Genomic DNA, 18587 nt, shown 5'->3' on the forward strand with positions numbered 1-18587 from the left:
TGAATCCAAGGTCGTCCCAATAGAAGATTATAGGAAACAGCCACATAGAGCACCTGGAATTCCATAGTAAATTCAACTGGCCCTATTGTGAGCGTAAGCACTATGTCCCTGACTGACTCTTTCCCTCCACCGTCGAATCCCCGAACGCAAATACTGTTCTTGTGAATTCTTTCATCCTTCACTTTCAGCTTGTTCAATGTGGAGAGAGGACAAATGTTCGCGCTAGACCCATTGTCAACTAGTACCCGAGTAACCACAGAATCTTCGCATTTCACTGTCATATAGAGGGCTCTATTATGCTCGGTACCCTCCACGGGCAACTCATCATCAAAAAAAGTGACTTTGTTTACCTCAAATATCTTGCTAGCTATCTTTTCCAAGTGGTTTACGATTTTGTTAGGAACGTGGGCTTCGTTAAATATTTTCATCAAAGCCTGACGGTGTTCGTCTGAATGGATCAATAATGACAAGAGCGAGATCTGAGCTGGTGTCTTCCTTAAATGCTCTACAATGGAATAGTCTTGCACTTTCATCTTTCTTAGAAACTCTTTTGCTTCTTCCTCGGTCACCGTTTTCTTCACCAACACTGGATTATCTTTTGAGGTCTTAGCTTTTCTCAACTCTTCGGGGGCAAAGCATCTCCCCGATCGAGTCAAACCATGAGTCTCACACACTTCTTCTTTAACCTCTTTCCCTTTGTAAGTCACGGTCACTCATTCATAATTCCATGGGACTGCCTTACTGTTGACTATCGGTAATTGAGTTACCGGTTTGATAATGACAGGATCTGTGGGGGCGCCCTTCACAATTACCATAGTCTTGTTCGTTACTCCTGGCACAACCACTTTTGCTCTTTCATGTTTTCCTGCAACATCACTTGAGGACCCCTTCTTGACCTCCACAGATGGTTCATTATTTGCCCTGTTCAACTTGATCACAGACTTCTCACTTGTTGACTTTTCAAATGGCCTGGCTTCACTATCACGAATCATTATGACGGTTTGTGAAGGCTTCTTAGTCTCCCCTCCCTTATGCACTATCTCAATCATATTTGTTTCATGATGGGCTGGCAAGGGATTCTGATTAATATTGGGCACCTCCGGTGCTTGGACCTCAATCCGATTAGTGTCAATGAGTTCTTGAAAGGCTGTTTTCAATTTCCAGCATTTCTCTGTGTCATGTCCTGGGGCCCCTGAACAATACTCACAACTCACTGAGAGGTCAAGATTTTTGGGAGGGGGATTCGGAAATTTAGCCTCGATCGGATTCAACATACCCAACTTCTCAGTCTATGGAATAGACTAGCATATGATTCTCCCAATGGAGTGAAAGTCTTTTGCTTTTGCAACCTCTTATTCTTAAAGGCTTGGTTGGGTCAAAAACCCGTTCCAGGAGGATTTCTGTAGGCTTTTGGGGGTGGATAGTTATTTTGTGGAGCTTGGTATGGGTTTTGTAAAGCTGGCGCACGCCATTGCGAGTGAGCGGGAGGTTGGGTATAGGTTTGTGTGTGATGGACAGAAAAATGGGGATCTGGCGGTGGGTAATAGTGTTGTGGTGGGTTATATGGAGTGTGCGGGTAAGTTTGGGGATAGAGTCATGGTTGGTTGTAGTAACGGGGAAGGTTCCTGGATCCAACCCAAGCTCCCGACTTAATTGTCGCAACATCCTCCTTCTTCTTCTTCCCGAGTCCCCCTCCAGTACCATTTTGAATGGCCTGGGTGGTCGCCTTGATTGCTGAATAACTCATGATCTTGTTGGACTTGAGTCCTTCCTCAACCATGCCTCCCATTTTTACGACTTCATTAAAGGACTTATCTACTTCTGACACCAAGTGACCGAAATAAGTGGGTTCCAAAGCCTACAAGAAATAGTCAACCATCTCACTTTCTTTCATCGGAGGGTCAACCCTCGTTGCTTGCTCTCTCCAACGGAATCCATATTCCCTGAAGCTCTCACCGGGCTTCTTCTCAAGCTTTGTCAATGATAGACGATCGGGGATAATTTCGAGGTTGTACTGAAAATGGCAGGCAAAGGCTTGGGCCAAATCGTCCTATGTGTACCACCTGTTGTGATCTTGTCTGGTATACCATTCTAAGGCCCATCCACTTAAACTTTGGCTGAAATATGCCATCAGCAATTCATCTCTTCCACCTGCTCCTCTCATTTTGCTACAAATCCTCTTAAATGTGCTACTGGGTCACCATGCCCATCGTACGGATCAAACTTGGGCATTTTGAACCCCGTTGGCAACTGAATATTTGGGAACAGACATAAATCCTTATAGGCCACACTTACTTAACCTCCCAACCCCCTCATATTTCGGAACGACTGTTCTAAGCTTTTGACCTTTTTGATCATCTCTTCATACTCAGGATTTTTATGTGGTTTCTCGGTCTCTGCCGGGAGATTAAGATGAGGGGTGTAACGATATGGTTCTGGAACTTTGAAGGTGGGTTCGGGGGGATAGTACTAGTTGTCGTGAGTCTGGAACAGAGGTTCACTAGAAGATCGATGTAATATAGCAGGTGGAGGTGCCACAAAAACAGGTGTAATTGGTGGGGGAGGGTATGAGACTTGTTTGGGTGGTGGAGCTTGAGAGGTATGGGAAGTGGCGCCATGGCATTGTTGGTAGAGGGGAAAGGCTGGAGATGAGTTCACAGTGGGAGGCTCCGAAGGTTGGGCTGATGGTGGGATATAAGTAGGGTTGGCGGGATAAACCGGTGGTGGATGCCCCTTCGCCCAGGCTTGGTACATTTCAGCCATCTGTTGCTTTAGCTTATACATTTCTTCCCTCATTGCATTAATGTCCAATTCTTCCACTTCTTTCGATGGGTCGACAATACTTGTTTCTGGTTCTTGGTTGGCCATATTCAGCATGTCTTTCGATCGGGTGTTGTATGAGTGAGTTGCCAAAATGCCAATCAACTAACCACCTGCCTGAACTCAATGCATCAAATCACAACCTTGATAGCGATTAGGCTTTAACAGATTGGTAACCGCACATTGGCCATGAATGCACCTAAACAATTAACCGTCTCTATTATATATTTGATCGGTTGCATGCGTCATCCTGGCCTTTTCTTACTTTTAATTGCAAATTTCCCCCTTTTTCTTTCTTTTTCGTTTCCTTCCTTTCACTCTTGCCTATGTTCTCTCTTTGCTTTTACTCTCTCTTTATTTCTTATTTTTTCTCTTTTCTTTCTTGTTTTTCCGCTCTTTTCTTTTCTTTACTCTCTTGTTTTTCCTCTTATTTTCTCTCTCTCTCTTTTTATTTGGTTACGATCGAATACTATGGAGATTGCCTACGTATCATGACCCCGCATGAATCAGACCAAGCATAGTTCTTGGAGATAAGTGTGAAATAAGACATTTTTGGGGATTTTCAGTTTGCATAATAAAAAAAACAAATGCTTCCATTACAAAACTCAAAACTAACAAATTCCAAAAGACTAACAGATTTCGATGCAAAGATGAAATACAGACTCCGAAAATAGACGTCATACTCCAACAGAAGAAAATACAGACTCGAAAACAATTTGACGGACTCTAGCCGAAAGAAAATACAAACTCAACATGACTGCCAGACGCTAACAAAAGGGAAATGCAGACTCAAACAGAAAAATCATGAATACATCAATGCTCCTGGTACTCGCGGGACATCATTCGGTCTCGCCGCAGGCCTATATGCAAGCTTAATTTGAAGTCTATCCAAGTCGTTCATTATCTGTTTAACAAATGTCATTACTACTGCAAAGAAGGTTGTGCGAGTCATATCCTCACATATCTGGCACTTCATAATGATGTAGTCAGCGATGTTTCTAATTCTCTCTCTTATGATGCCTTTTTCTTGTAACAAACGCCCAATCTGCTGGGCCCTGGCTTCCAAAGTTTGCTCAGCCGCATGATTTTGCTCCTGAAGTTGTTGCAAATCTATTTCTAATTGCGCCAATGCTGTATAACAATGTTCCCTTTCAACTTTGAAGTCTTTTGCCTGTTTGATCATTTTGTTTTCCGTGGCGATGACCCTTTTCTTTAACCCTGCGACCTCATCGCTGTACCTTTCTCTCAACTGCTTAACAAGGCATACTCGTTCATCTGCGTTTTTAGCCAATTGCTTTCGAGCCTTGGCTAGTTCACTTTCTGCTTTGTTCAAATCAAAACTATAGTCATTTACTTTCTGCCTCAGGTTAGCTATGAGTTTTTCATCTCTGTCGCTTCGGTCTAGATTTTCTGCCGCTACTTTCATTTTTTGAATTTGAGCTCGAAGTGCCTCATTTTCTTTGGCTAGCTTTTTCTTTTCTCCTTCATCCGCCGCAACTTACAAGCTATTCTCGAATTGAAGTTCTCTGACTTGCTTTTCCAATTTGCTTATGGTAGCCCTGTACTCGTTTTCTTTGGTCAACCAGTCCCATTACACTTGTGCTCCGTCGGTGAATTGTTGGACATGGGGTCTCTTTGCGGGCCTGTCAGTTTCATGTTGAAATCGGGATCTTTTACCATACCAAGCAGTATAACTAGGCTCCACCTCGCCTCTGGATAGGTCTCGTACTTGAGTATTAGGCCCTAAGAATCTGCACTGATGCCAAATCCGGCGAACTTTCTCTTCTGAGAAGGCAGATTTTGGCTCCAACTCAATGACTTGCCGACTCAAGTCTTCATTGTGTGGGATGGTCTGGTATCGGCCTAACTAATGTAGGACTCTGTGCGGAGCATAAGGCTGGATACTCCGAAGACCCATCAACAACAAAAAACATACCTCAGCCGACATATAGATTACTTCGTTGACCGAGAGCCACCCAAATGTCCATTCAATCTTATTTGTGGTCAAAGATCTCAAATGAGCATGCCATGCTTCCGTACCATCTGGAAACTCATAACCCTCTACTCGCTTTTCATGTTTTTCAATGTACTCAAGGCCAGTCATACTGCAATTCAAGTATCCGGGATGGCGGCAAAGGTGTTCCTCCATCCATATTTGTAACAGCATATTGCACCCTTCAAAGAACTTCGCTCCTTCTCGACAGAGAGTGAGAGCTCGGTAAATTTCTGCCAAGATCAGCGTTCCCGTCTCGGATCTGCCAAGATAGGCTATCCCTACTAGCCCCATCTCTATGTTCCTGTCTTTTCTCGGGCAAACCAAAATACCCAGGAACACTAATATAAAAGCTAATCCTCTCCGAGCTTCCCACTTGTCTTGATTTCCAGTATGAGTAAGACCGGTATCTAGCATTTCGAAGCCACGGGGATTCCCATAACGTCGATACAGAAAGTAGAAGGTACAAAATCCTTTGGCCAGATTTCCGTCTCGGATGTCCCGATCGATGCTTAACAAGTCCAAAAATTTGTGAGGGGTCATTGTTCTTAGTGCTACCGGGTATTGACTTCTGAGATTTCCTTCGAAACCGGCATAGCCTGCTATCTCTTCTAGCGTAGGAGTTAACTCGAAATCCGCAAAGTGGAACACATTATGTGCTGGGTTCCAAAACAGTATCAAGGCCTCAATCACGTCTTTTCTGGGCTTGACCTTCAAAAGCCCAATAAGACCGCCCAATGCTTTTGTCACAACTTTTCTGCTATCGCCCCCCAAATCATGTCACCACGTATGTAGCTCCAAAGGGATCTTTTCACGGACTGAGAAAGGTTCATTTTGATTTGTGCTCATCCTGCACATTTATTAAGGTAATTTTAATTAAAAGAAAACCATGACTCATTTTGACTTAAGAGAAATGACCATTTTTCAAAATTTTCACAAAACATCCGGCCTTGCCAACACGGCCTTTCAGCACTTCGGAAACGAAGATTTTAAGGCTGTGTCGGCTAACCAGTCAAAACCTTTAAAAGTGACCAAAAGTGTCTGTTCTTGCAAAAACAGCCTTCCGGCGCCCTTTTAGGGACATTCGGCTATTTCTGACAAGAATGGAACCATCCTAATTATTTTCAAATTAAAGTAAAATTTGTTCTTTCGGGCTATTTTTACAAAAGGAAGTTGGACCCGGTGGGGGTTGCCTACGTATCTCACACCCCCTGAGAACAAACTGGCGTAGTTCGGGCGAGTAAAACAAACCATTTTTGAAAACAAAACTCTTTCTTTTTTTTTATTTCATTTTTCTCAAAAATTCGGCAGAGTTTCAACACTATTTGGACATTTGGTTTCTCTAAAAACAGGTGATCAATCCTCTTAACCCTCTATACTGCTATTTCCTTTTTTCGACTTTTCCCAATATTCATAAGCCGGTCAGCATGAAAGTCCAAAGCAAATAAATGCACAAGTAGCAAGTAAAATGCATCAGGATGGTCTTTTTATTTCGGGTGCACCTGTCCTAGACAGACCCAATCCCTGTGTTGAGTCTTCAAAGTCAAAATGCACATGATGCAAATAAACGTTCCTACTAGGGATCCGACATGAGGTATTGTTATACTAGGTTTAAACCTGGGTTTATTTGTTTTAAACCGGGCTTACTCGAGCGGACAACTCGAGCGAGGGGGGCAGCGTACCGGGAATACAGAAGCTTCATCGGTTTTGCAACTTTTCTGAACCTCGTTCTAAATTTGGAATATGACTCTAACAAGAAAAGAAGTCACACGAAGTGCACACTTCTTCATGATTTAGAAGACTCAGAGAAAAGAGGGATTTTCGCAACAGTTTATATACAGTTCACAGAATATCAAAGCAGTAAAAGCAATCAATTAGCACATTAGGCCCAAATCATGTAACAAAATTAAATAATGGATAAATCCAGCTATAACAATTATTCTAAGCTCAAATTCTTGAACCTTGAATCAGAGATTCTGGGTTCGGTCCCTAGCAGAGTCGCCAGGCTGTCACACTTCCTTTTTTACCACACCCGCAAGGGTGTAAGAGAGTTTTTCCAATTAAAGGACAATCGAAATGGGATTTATTGTTAAAAGATTCAGAGTCGCCACTTGGGATATTTATGTCATCCCAAGTCACCGGTTCAAATCCCGATTCAAGGAAAAGATTGACTCTGTTTCACAGTCCGCGCACCAGAAATCCGAGTAAGGAATTTTGTTAACCCGGGAGAAGGTATTAGGCATTCCCGAGTTCCGTGGTTCTAGCACGGTCGCTCAACTATTATAATCGGCTTAATTATCTAATTTTAGAACATTTTGAACCTATGTGCAAATTTTAACTTTAAAACCGCTTTTATTTAATTTTAAAGAAGATTGAACAGCGTTTAAAACATGTCTTTGGATCGCGCCACATGAAATGCACCCGCAATCCTAAACATATTTTATTCAACGTTTTATGATCTTTGATTTGGGTCACATGAAATGCACATCCGAGTTTGAGAAGGCAATATTATTAAAATCACGCGCTTAAAGCAACTACGTGTTTGTTAACTTTGCGAGGGCCATGAAAATCGGCTAAATGGCACGCCTTGAATTCTAAGTATTTTAAAAGGAATGATTAGACGAGGGCCACACATTTGAGCTTTTATTTGGCGCGGCGCACCTCAAATCCAATATTAAGGAAAGCTCAAACTAAACTTCGAGGGCCATAAACTATTATTGTCCCTAATATGGCACGCCCCAAATTCATTTAGAGGACTAACACTAAATATGGTTAAAGGTTCCCAAGGGTCATTTATTTAACAATCAAAAGCCGCAAACGAGCTCCCTAGCTAGCGCTTGAATTGGGCATTACATGAGTCAAAATTGCGGCCCAAATCATATTCAAAGAAGCTGTCAGGTTTGGGCCCAGAAATGAGCCCAAATCGAGACAAGCAGATTCAGCAAAGAGTAAGGTCCCTACTTCGAATCCCCAGGACAGGCGTTCAAAAGAAACAACGACTAGAATGGTAGAGATCGAATCCAACTAACTACATAAGGCAAAACCGCATTTGAACCTTCGAGTTTGGGCCTGGACGAGCCCCAGTTCCAACGAGAAATGGAAAACCAGGTGCTCAAACCCATAACAAATAATGAAGAGCCCAAGCTCTCAGATCCAGAAAACACACACAAAGCTAAGACAAATGGTAATCCCCATCAAACCACAATATTATGCTATAATGAAACCTTCATCCCTTTTTCATTGATTAACTCCCCAGATCCATTAATTTACAACAGACTTACATGTTCATTAAAGAAAATCAACGTATATGTTTATCCCGTTTCGAGCCACCAATTTAGTATTAACAAAAGAATACACACACCCTAATTGAATATCAAAAGCTAATGCAACATCACATTTGAAGTGAGAGGTTCCGATTATGAGAATAATGACTAAGCTTAGCACTGACTTGAACTAAAACAAATGGATGAAACACACATATGTCAACATTTCAGCAAAGTTTGAATTGAAGAAGAAAAGAAATGAAATAGTCACCACCCCACAACTTCATCATACAAACTCTATGTGAACTTAATTGCACATATACCAATTGACTGAATATTTTAAACTTCTACATCTACTCTGACTAAAATCACCCACTTGTTATTTGATACCGCTTCAGTAATACCCTGATTACCCCCTAGCATTTCAAACCCAAATTAAGCATGAGATTAATACCCCAAAACAGTGACTATTCATATCAAATAAAGAGGAGACAACTCACTACATTCAAACCTATTCAAAACCATCACTATAACAGTCCAATAGTCCAACATCACTTACAACACATAGGTGCAAACTCAAAGGCGAAAAATGAAATATACTATAAGCTATATAACTAACTACTTATGATAATTAACGAGAAAAATGTGCAGGAATCGCAGGAAGACCAATAGCCTCTGCTCGAAGGAACAAAACAACCATTTCAACTTGATTCCATAAAACTTCATATCTACATTTACTCAGGATTCAAATGTCTTTACATACCTAAAAATGTGAAGAAAACAACAGCAAGGTAATCAAAGGTCCAGCAACAGTAACAAACAGCAGAGTCGAACTCAAATCCAATGAAACAATGCACCAAAAACAGCTCAAACCCTGAAAATACAAGTCAGCAGACCAGATTCCAGTATCAAGCACACTTTCAAACAAGCAAACACCAAAACCTAGCCTTAATGACCAAATCTCAAGCCATTTTGAAGTCCAAACCTTCAGGAAATTGTTTCAAGAGGAGAAGGATTTCAGATTATCAAGCTAAAATTCAATGGAACAGTGTTTTTCCTAGAGTTTTAAGCCGTTGAGGATTTTTTAGGATTCTTAGCTCTTAAAAATCTGAATTGAGCTGCAAGTAACTATGCCTTTATAGGCAAGTAACTAGGGCAGCTTTGGGGTTTAGTTTATTTCATTTTAGTCCTTTTCAGCTTTTCCTTTTGCTTAAAGGGCCCCCGAATTACTGACTTGTGGATCAAGTTAGTACATTCAGCAACTTCTAGGCAACTTCTTAAAAGTTAACTCAGAGATTCCCTATGTCTTTTACCCAAACTAACCCTTAATTGCTCTATTTTTACCTTGAACTCAAATGAGTTGGGGTCAATTTGACCCAAGGTTCCAATTCAAAACTGGGCCAATCCCTTCCCCTTGGCCCCAATTTTAATTCAAAAGCTCCAACACAAGAACTACAGGTAGAACTAATGAGCAGAATAAAATATGCAAGCTCAAACAAATCGTAGGCCCAAAGAACATTTTCAAAATTAACCAGTTAACTAAATGTCTTTCTAAACAGACACTAACCAAAATGACTAAAACAATTTCCAAAACTAAACATGCATGACTGAATGGAAACAAGAAATAAAAATAAAAAAATAAATAAGAATCCTGGAGAAAAGAAGAAACAGAGAAACGGGTAGAGGGAAAAACATAAAGAAAACTAATTTGAACAAAGAAGACAGAACGAGATTACCTACTAGGACTCGAGCGATTTGAGGAATGGGGTTTGAACCTTCAAACTCTTCGGATTTTCTGGCCTGCTACGATGTTAATCGTGTGTTCTTAATAAGAACACACGAATAACCTCGAAAATGACCCAAATCTTCAAGCAGAAATGAATCGGGGACCTCTTGGGAATCATGGGTTTATTTGGATTTAAGATTCGAACAGTTCCTGGGTTATTTGAAGGACACAGAGTGAGGATTTGGAATGAGGGAGGGAAGACGGTCCTAGGGTGTCAACTTGGGGTTGAACAGAGGCACCGCCGCCACCGGAGAAACTGTGGCGACGCTAGGGTTTCCACCTATAAACTGAGATTCGAGAGGTTCTGGGTATATTTGAAGGAAATTGAACGGATATCTGGGATAGGGTGGTGGAGGGGAACATTTGGTGTAAGTCTAATGTCGATTTGAGGTGGCGCCGCCACCAATGGCGGTGGGAATCCACCGGGGGCTTCTAGGGTTTCTAGTTGGTCTCTGGGATGGGGTATTGAGAGAGACGAGTGAGGGGTAGGGGAGAACAGTCTCTTAGGACCGTTATATATTAAAATAAGGTTAGTTCTGGACCGTCAGATCAACTAACCTCGACGGTCGAGATCAAATGATAATAAAACGACGTCATTTCGAATGAAGGGGTGACCGGATCGGGTTGGACCAGTCAGGGGATGGGTTATGGACTGGGTCAGCCGGGTTTTGCACTGGAAAATTTGGGCCTGGGGGTTTAATTTGAAAGCTGGCCCAAAAATACAAACTTAATTCAAAATTCCTTTTCCTTTTTCTCTTCTTCTTTTTTTTCGAAAATTAATTAAAATCAAAATTAATTCCTAGAACTAAAAAAACTGATTAAACCTAGAATGATAATTAACACAATTAATTAAAAACAAATTAACAAAAAACAAAAAAAAACTACTCAAAATCAAAGCTAAAATTAAAAGTGCAAATTAATCTAAATTTCTTGTGATTTTTCCATTTTATGCAACAATTAATTTTCTAATTGATCCTAAAATGTAAAATTAACCCTAAATGCAAATGCAACATATTTCTTTTTGTATTTTTCACTAATTAAAATGCACAAACAAAGTGCAAACAATTAACAGAAAATGCTACAAAAATCTCCAAAATTGCAAACACTGAAAGAAATTATTTTGTTTTGAACTTATGGGAGTAATTCATATAGGGCAAAAATTACGTGCTCACAACTGAGAAGCATACTCTATGCTCTTCATCTTTGCGGACCGCACAAAATGGTGTGCGGCCGTGTTGGTCTTGATCTTGGTACTTGTTCAAGTTTCACTCCTTTTTGAGCTGGTTTTTGACACATTGTCACCTTGTTTCAAACCTGCAATCAAGTACAACTTGTGAGTCTTTGAGACTATTTTGTACACATTTCTAATCAAAACTTAAGCGAGAAGGAGTGTAAAATGCATCATAATCCCTCGTTATCACCTCACATACCTTAACTTCCTGCTCTTGAGCGTAATACAATATTTGCCAACCCTTTCAACTTTAATCTATATAAATACAAGTCAAAGGGATTTCAAATTAGGAATAATACTCCTGTTTTGGTCACATAGGCATTTTATCAAACACTTGGTGGATATAAAGCTTCATAGACCCTATTAATGGTGTTTCTACACCCAACAACACATTCTCTTGCTCCTAGATAAATTCTAAATCCTCAAATTGCTATAATCAATACCATTCTTTATCACCCATAAGATAAACAATATCCTTAATCAATAGTCAAAAACCAACAATCCATGCATATAACCGTTCATGCTTTTCTATTAAACCTATCAACTCATATCTCATGAACTTAGAGTCTATAATCATTAATCCAATGCTATAATCAATTAGAGGATGAAGGTATTACCTTTTGATGTTCAATCCTCTTGAATTCGAGTTCTAGGGTTTCTTCTCTCAACAATGATATCCCAATCAAATTTATAATGATTTAAAGTGTTTACTATGTTAATAAAGTTTTGGAGAATTGAAATTAACTTAGAATCACCTTTAGAATTTACCTTGGATGGTGGAGGGACCTTTGTAGAGTTAGATTCTTGAGAGCTTCCCTTTCTAGAGCAAGTTTTTGTGTTTTAGGGGTGTGAGGGACCAGGTAGGGTTTTTAAAATGACTCCCCGGGTGCGCTCCTGCGCACCTGAACACGCAGTAGGGCAGTCACACGGGACTAGTAAAATGCATATAACATTTTTCACAAAGATCCGTTCGAGCTTCACAATATATCGTTGGAAAGTTGTTTCAAAGGGCTACAACTTTTATGTTTTGAGTTTTCTCCAATTTCTAACAGAATTTCATGAAATCAATATGATAGACAAACCTTCCATAAACTTAGTCGATTTTATCGAATCTTATGCACCTCACTTTTCGTCTTGATTACAAACGGCTATTTCCACCTATACTAATCCCTATAGGACTTTATATGTCTTAAATATAACATTAATACTCATTTAACACGTCCACACCTAGTTCAAATTTACGAAGTGTGACATTATCTCCCCCTTTGGATCATTCATCCTTGAATGATTGTCTGGCTGTAACTTCGGCTAACTCTGGACCTTAAACGGGTCTGGTGGAAACATGAACTTTCATGAAAACTTGCATACTAAGCTGAATGAATGCATGATTATTGAACTGATGATATACTGAATTGAATGACTACTGCATTGACTGAATACTGAGCTGACTGAATACTGAAGGGTGTGGAGATTATAATATAAGATCTGAATGAAAAGGTTAGTTACCATCAACATTTCTCCGAAACACCCTCCACCTATCATAGCATATCACAAGTCTCACAGGGCATCATAATACGCATAACATAAAACATATACGTGAATACTGGTCTACCATGTATACGTGAATACTGAACTAATATGGATATATGAATATTGAACTAGCATGAATATTTGAGTACTGAACTGACATCAATATCTGAGTACTAAGCTGGCATGAATATCTAAGTATTGGACTGACATGAGTATCTGAGTATTGAACTAACATGAGTATCTAAGTACTGGAAACTTAAATGTTATAACATGATACATGAAATAATGTACATCCGCAAATTCTGGTGGCAACTCTAACTCATAAGCTAATTGTCCGACCCTTCGTAGGATCCTATATGGCCCGATGTATCTGGGACTAAGCTTTCCTTTCTTCCCAAATCTTATAACACCTTTCATAGGCGAAACGTTCAGTAACACCCAATCATCAACTTGAAATTCTAGGTCTCTATGCCGCACGTCCGAATAGGACTTTTGGAAGCTCTGAGTTGTCTTCAAATTCTCTTCAATCAACTTGACTTTATCCATAGTCTTATGGACCAAATTTGGTCCCAACAACTCTGCTTCACCAACTTTGAGCCAACCAATTGGCTATCTACACCTTTGCCTATACAGAGTTTCGTACGGTGCCATCTTGATACTAGAATGGTAGGTGTTATTATTAGCAAACTCAATAAGAGGTATGTGATCATCCCAATTACCTTTAACATCAAAGACATATCCTCAAGTGTTTGAATAATACGCTCTACTTGGCCATCTTTCTGAGGATGAAAACTTGTGCCTAATCCTTTCTAAAAGAACTTCTAACAGTTCATTTAAAACTGAGAACCACGGTCCGAAATGACGGACAATGGAGTATCATACAATCAGACTATTTCCTGAATGTACAACTTGGCATAATCTTCTGCGAAATCTGTGGTCTTTACCGGCAAGAAATGTGATGACTTAGTAAGTTGATTTACAATTACGCAATCAAATCATGCTTTCAAAATGAGCGAGATATTCATGTTATAAAGTCCATATTTACCATCTCCACTCAAGAATATGTGTATTTTATGGTAAAACATTAGGCTTTCTGATGCTCGACTTTCACTTATTGATAATTCGGACACTTGGCAACAAAGTCTGCGACGTTATTTTTCATGTTGTTCCACCAATAAATCTCCTTAAGACCTTGATACATATTCGCGGAACCTGAGTAAATAGAATACCTGAAATTCTAGGCTTCTAACATGATCCTCCTTCTTTAAGTCCATCTATGTCTGGAACGCATAGCCCGTCTTAGTACTTCAAAGTATCATCATCTCCCCTTGTTCAAAAGCCATCGTCTTATGCTTGTGCATCCCCTCTTTCAGCTGCAACAAGTAGGGATCATCAGACGATTTCTCTTTTACTTCGGTTACTAAGGAGGAACAAGTCCTGTTCTGGACAACAACTCTACCATCTTCGGAGTCCGAAAGTCGAGCTCCTTGCTTGGCTAAGTGGTGAGCTTCTTTCACCACATTTCTCTTGTCTACCTCAATCATGATCTATACTTCCCATGCTTAATTATCTTTTTAAGGTACTTCCTGAAAACAGTTATAGCCTTGTTCTGAGCTAAGTTTTTGACCAATACTCCAAAGATTAGAGTATTGTGCAATGGAACTACCTTCGTAATACATAAATGGGCATGATTTTATAGTTTTTATATCCCATGCTAACTATGCAGGTTTCAAATCTCCAACTGGACTTACTGACGATTTTTACATCTCTCCCTTAGACCAAAGGTTAAGGTCTTGTACTTGCGGATCCTTCTCTTTTGTTAGGATCCAAACAACTTCTCTTATCTTCTCTAATTCTTTGCACTTTAACTCAATGTAGACTCACCTTCCGACTTACTTCTGAGCAAGCTTTCTTACTAGGGAAACCTAGACTACTTACATGAATAGAAAGCTAATGTATTCACAATAATCTTAATGATTTAACTCTGATCACACTATCAATCTTGAGTAAACCTCTTTTCCACAACTCTTAAAGGCTATTATTCTATAGCTTGCTCTCTTATTGCTTAGCTGATTTTTTTTTCTCCATTGTCATTGTACTTCGTGTGCAACTTAAACTCTTTGGGTTCTAACACGCATTCGGTATTTCAAATTGTTACCCACTGTCTAATGTTAAACTAGCTAAGTAAATCAAATCGTACATCTACTAGCTCTGCTGAAATTGTTAATTTACTATATCTACTCAAAACTTACTTACTAATCTTTTACTAACCACCTGCTAGCATCATGTTTTCTTGTTCTGCTTTGAATAACTAAAGTGAACCATAAGGTTATTTCTAACTTCCCTCACCATTCGACCCTATTCTACGGTCGCGTACTATCTTTTTTTGAACTATGTACATGGATCACACTTAGAGAAAGCTTATATATCTTAAATGAAATCGGAAAAACCCCAAAATTTCTATACACTTCAAAATCATAGCATACTATAAACATCCGGGGTAAACATTTAGACACATAACCTAAGAGGGAACTGACAACTTGCATAAACTTTCTAGTTCTGATTTGGATAAATTTGAACAACTTAAAATCATTTCCTAAAATTCAATATCGGATGCTCTTTGTTCTCATTTCGTAAATCATATCTTCTTAGCCATATGCATGAGTTGTATGGAAAACATATCACTGGTTATAACAACCATTTCTGACTCCTAGGTACCCTTAGGCACTCATATGTCTAAAACTATAGTGATCAATTCTATGCCTGCTATGGTTAAATTCTTATCTTGTTACGCTATAGGATTTGACATTTGAACTATCATCATCCAACTTGTGGATCCATTTCCAAGACAACAACAACAACATACCCAGTATTATCTCACACCATGGGGTCTACGGATGGTAGTGTGTACGCAGACCTTAACCCTACCTTGTGAGGATAGAGAGGTTGTTTCCAATAGACCCTAGGCTCAGGAAAGCATAAGCACCAAATTAATGAAAATATAGACAAGAAGGGACAATACCAAAAAGCCATATAAAAGTAGAATAAAAACAACAAGACAATAAGGTGATAAATAATGAAAAAATAGCGGTTAGGCATAAAAACCTACTACCAACAGAAAGCGAGACTACGTGCCAATACTACTGTTATGAACACTCTAGACTACCTACTCTACTACCCTAATCCTCGACCATCTTCCTATAAAGGGTCATGTCCTCGATCAGCTGAAGATGTGCCATGTCTTGCCTAATCATCTCTCCCTACCTCTTCTTTGGCCCACCTCTACCTCTCCGTAGGCCCTCCAATGTCAACCTCTCATACCTCCTCACCGGGGCATCTGTGCTCCTCCTCCTCACATGATGAAACCATCTAACCTTCGCTTCCCGCATTTTCTCCTCAATAGGGGCCACATGCACTTTGTCGCGAATAACCTTATTTATGATCCTATCTAACCTGGTGTGCTCGTACATTCATCTCAACATCCTTATCTATGCTACCTTCATCTTTTGGACATGAGCGATCTTGGCTGGATAACACTCACCCTCATACAACATTGTTGGTCTGACCACCACTTTATAGAACTTACCCTTAAGTTTTGGTGGCACCTTCTTATCACACAAAACACCAGAAGCGAGTCTCCATTTCATCCGTCCCGCCCCAATACGATGTGTGACATCTTCATCAATCTCCCCATTCCCCTAAATAATAGACAAAGGTACTTAAAACTCCCTCTCCTAGGGATGACCTGCGAGTCCAGCCTCACCTCCCCTTCCCCTCCTCGAGTCTCGCCATCGGACTTACACTCCAAGTATTCTGTCTTGGTCATGCTCAACTTGAAACCTTTAGATTCCAAGGTCTGCCTACATACTTCTAATTGTGTATTCACACTATCTTGTGTCTCGTCAATCCATATAATATCATCTGCAAATAGCATGCATCATGGTACCTCCCCTTGTATGTGGTGCGTCAGTACGTCCATCATTAGAGCAAACAAAAAAGAGGTGAGTGCTGACCCCTGATGCAACCCCATCATAACTGAAAAATGGTTTGAGTCCCCACCCACCATCCTCACTTGGGTCCTTACTCCATCATACATGTCCTTAATCAACCTAACGCAGGCAACAGCTACACCTCTAGCCTCCAAACATCTCCATAAAACCTTCCTCAGAACTTTATTGTATGACTTTTCCAAGTCGATGAAACCATATGCAAGTCCTACTTTCTCTCCCTATACTGCTCCATCAATATCCTAACAAGGTGGAAGGCTTATGTAGTCGAACGCCTCGGCATAAACCCAAATTGGATCTCGAAAATAGGCATACTCCTCCTCACCCTTAGCTCTACCACTCTCTCCCAAACTTTCATAGTATGGCTAAGTAGCTTGATACCCCAATAGTTATTGCAATTTTGGATATCACCCTTGTTCTTGTGTACAGTAACCATCGTGCTCCACCTTCACTCTTCGAGCATCTTCTTCATTTTAAAAATAGCATTAAATAACCTAGTAAGCCACTCTAAGCTTGCCTTGCCCGCACTCTTCCAAAACTCTATCGGGATTTCATCCGGCCAGGTCTCTTTGCCCCTGCTCATCTTATGCATAGCCCCCCAACTTCATCAACTTTAATCCACCTACAATACCCAAAGTCACAACAACTCCTGAAGAGTTCAAAATCACCCAGTACAATGCTCCTATCCCCCTCCTCGTTCAAGAGACTATGGAAGTAGGCCTGCCAACTCCGACGGATAAGATCCTCATATAACAAAACTCTACCTTCTTCGTCCTTGATCACTTTACTTGGTCCAAGTCACGCGCCTTCCTTTATTGTGCCTTGGCTAACCTGAACAACCTCTTATCCCCACCTCGTCCCTCGAGTTCCTCATACAAATGACTAAAAGTTGTAGTCTTAGCTGCCATAACTACTAGCTTTGCCTCTTTCTTAGCCAACTTATAGTGCTCCCTTTTCGCCTTCTTCTCCTCCTTGTCTACACTTTCCACTAGCTTTAGATACGCTGCTTTCTTGGTTTTCACTTTTCCTTACACCTCTCCATTCCACCAGCAGTCTCCCTTGTGATCACTAGAGTAACCCTTTGAGACCCCTAATACCTCTCTCACGACTTCCCTAATGCACTGCATAGTCATGGTCCACATAGCACTTGTGTCCCCACTACTCCTCCAAGCCCCTATAGTCACTAACTTAAACTATAACTCCTATGCTTTAGCTTCCGTCAAGGCTCCCCACTTGATCCTATGTTGGCTATACATCGCTCTCTTCCTCCTCTTCCTCGTGATCTCAAGGTCCATGACTAGGAGCTTATGAAGGGTCAAGAGGTTCTCACTCGGGATGACCTTGAAATCCATGCAAAGACCTTTATCGTACTTCTTGTAGAGTAAATAATCAAGTTGAGCCTCGGCCATTGAACTCCGGAAGGTGACCAACTGCTCCCTCTTCTTCGAGAAACTCGAGTTTCCTATCACCAAATCAAATGCTCTAGCAAAGTCTAGCAGAGACGTTCCTCCTCCATTTCTATCTCCAAAACCAAAGACACCATGCACATCATCATATCGCCTAGACGTCGTCCAATATGTCCATTGAAATCTCCTCATATGAAAATTTTCTCGGTATGTGGGATACCATGCAACATCTCATCCAAATCCTCCCTGAAACGCCTCTTGACTTCCTCATCCAAGCCTGCTTGGGGTGCATACGCACTGATTATGTTCAAAGTAAAACCTCCAACAACTAGCTTAGTAGTTGTCAGCCTATCATTCACCCTCCTAACCTCCACCACTAGTTCACGGAGGTCCTTATCAACCAAGATACCTACCCCGTTCTTACCCTCACCCTCCTAGAATGACAAAGTTTGAAATATATATGGATACACTACTATACACAAACTTGTCCTTTAGAGTATACCATCATCTGATAAATCACTTCTTGCACCATCTAGCGAGTCTTGGGTATT

The 18587-nt window shown here is 40.5% G+C and overlaps 1 protein-coding gene across 1 annotated transcript; it reads right to left on the reverse strand.

Annotated features, from left to right (window-relative positions):
- Window positions 1-17832: 17832 nt before the first annotated feature.
- LOC138868258 (uncharacterized) lies at window positions 17833-18228 on the reverse strand. The gene has a single exon (XM_070145796.1). It carries the CDS (start codon window positions 18226-18228, stop codon window positions 17833-17835), a length of 396 nt encoding a protein of 131 aa, XP_070001897.1.
- Between the last annotated feature and the right edge of the window lie 359 nt (window positions 18229-18587).

Source organism: Nicotiana sylvestris, chromosome 1 (genome assembly GCF_000393655.2).
Source record: "Nicotiana sylvestris chromosome 1, ASM39365v2, whole genome shotgun sequence".
Classification (NCBI taxonomy): Eukaryota; Viridiplantae; Streptophyta; class Magnoliopsida; order Solanales; family Solanaceae; genus Nicotiana; species Nicotiana sylvestris.